At 63.3% G+C, this 1,383-nt stretch overlaps 1 protein-coding gene across 2 annotated transcripts in view; it reads right to left on the bottom strand.

The window, feature by feature from the left end:
* DPYSL4 (dihydropyrimidinase like 4) overlaps nucleotides 1-1,383 on the bottom strand; it is a 22,141-nt gene that overhangs the window by 8,377 nt on the left and 12,381 nt on the right. For both annotated transcript variants that reach the window (XM_006146930.1, XM_006146931.1), the window contains one exon: nucleotides 262-418. In XM_006146930.1, coding sequence (XP_006146992.1) covers nucleotides 262-418 — 157 coding nt within the window. The remainder of the gene's footprint in view (nucleotides 1-261; nucleotides 419-1,383) is intronic.

The raw sequence follows: 1,383 nt of genomic DNA, 5'->3' as shown, positions 1-1,383 counted from the left end.
GCCCGCGCCCCAGCCACGGGGGCTAGTGGCTGAAAGAGAAGCCGGTGCTGAGCAGAGCTCGTGTCTTGGTACAGTGGGGAGGGTGGGAAACCACAAGGAGGTGAGAGTGGGGATTCCTACCAGGGAAACTCCAGCTGGGGACTGAAGCGTTCCGGCTCTGCACCTTCCCTCACTGCAGGGCTGCCCTGCCCTCTGCTGCCTTTGTACAGGTGTGGTGGGGAGCGTGCAGGCTGACCAGGGGTGCCCTGGATAGATGCTCACCTGGACAGCAGGGAGGTGAGGTGGTCTGCAGTGGTGGGGTCTGGGTTGATGGGGGGCGACGTGACGAAGGCTGCAGCCTTTGCCCAGTTCTTGCTCCAGTAGTGTGAGCCATCAGTGCCCAGGCTGGCAGTGATGGGCTCCCCAAACACAACCACCCCTGCAGTGATCAAGATCCTTTAGAGGCACCTCACCCACCAGCCTGCACCCCTCCTCAGCCAGGGCCTCAGCACAGCACAGGCCTCAGCACTGCCACTGCTGACACCCCTGCTGCCCCCTACTTTCCTTATCCAGGAAAGTGGGGGGGTCCCTGGCCCTGGGCAGAAATCTCATCCTGGACAGACATGATTGACCCTGGGGGTCTCTCGGTGTTGGGGGTCTGAAGCAGCTGACAACAGGCCCTCTCCAAACTCACATCCAGCTAGGGATCAGGCCAGCCAGCTCTCCCGGAGTGAGACCCGATCAACACACCACCTGCAAGGCAGCTGACCGGCCCAGGAGCTCTGGCTCAGGGCTGAAGCGGCTCCTACTCGTGGGCAGTGAGAAGTACCGGTCTCAGGTGGGGCAGGGGCACCCCAGAGGAGAGCCTGGCCCCGCTGCAGAGTGGCTTCTTAGGGCTGAAGTCAGGCTCCTGCACTCTAAACCCTTAACAAACAGGGTGGGTTTGTTTTGACCCTCGATGAGGAAACGTCTGAGTGCACACCCCACCCCCCCACCCTAGGCACCCAAAGCCTCAGAGCAGGTGCAGGAAATGAAGTTTGGTGGGGGCAGCAGGAGGTGGGGAAACCAGACTCGATCCCGGGCCCCAGGCCTGTCTTGGAGATGTCTCCTCATCCACCCGCCACCCCCGTCCTGTGACTTGACCCCTGGCTCTCTCCAGCCTCCTGGCTGGTGGCGTTCCCCGACTCTGAGCTCAGCAGCCTCTAGGAGACCGCACAGCCTGGCTGCTGTGATCCCAGCCTCATGCACCCCTGTACCCCGCCTGGCCTGAGGCTCTCATCATGAGCCGGGGACCCTGCGGCTCCAGGCCAGGCCAGGGCAGGGCCTGCCTCTAGGCAGTCTGCGGCAGGGGGCACTGCAGCCTTCAGGGCAGGGCTCCCAGCCCCTGGGCACACAGCAAGATCA

The sequence above is a fragment of the Tupaia chinensis genome, unplaced genomic scaffold (genome assembly GCF_000334495.1).
Source record: "Tupaia chinensis unplaced genomic scaffold, TupChi_1.0 Scaffold000197_1, whole genome shotgun sequence".
Taxonomy (NCBI): domain Eukaryota; kingdom Metazoa; phylum Chordata; class Mammalia; order Scandentia; family Tupaiidae; genus Tupaia; species Tupaia belangeri.
The sequence above is the reverse complement of the archived record's forward strand: the minus strand, read 5'-3'. Positions and strand labels throughout refer to the sequence as shown.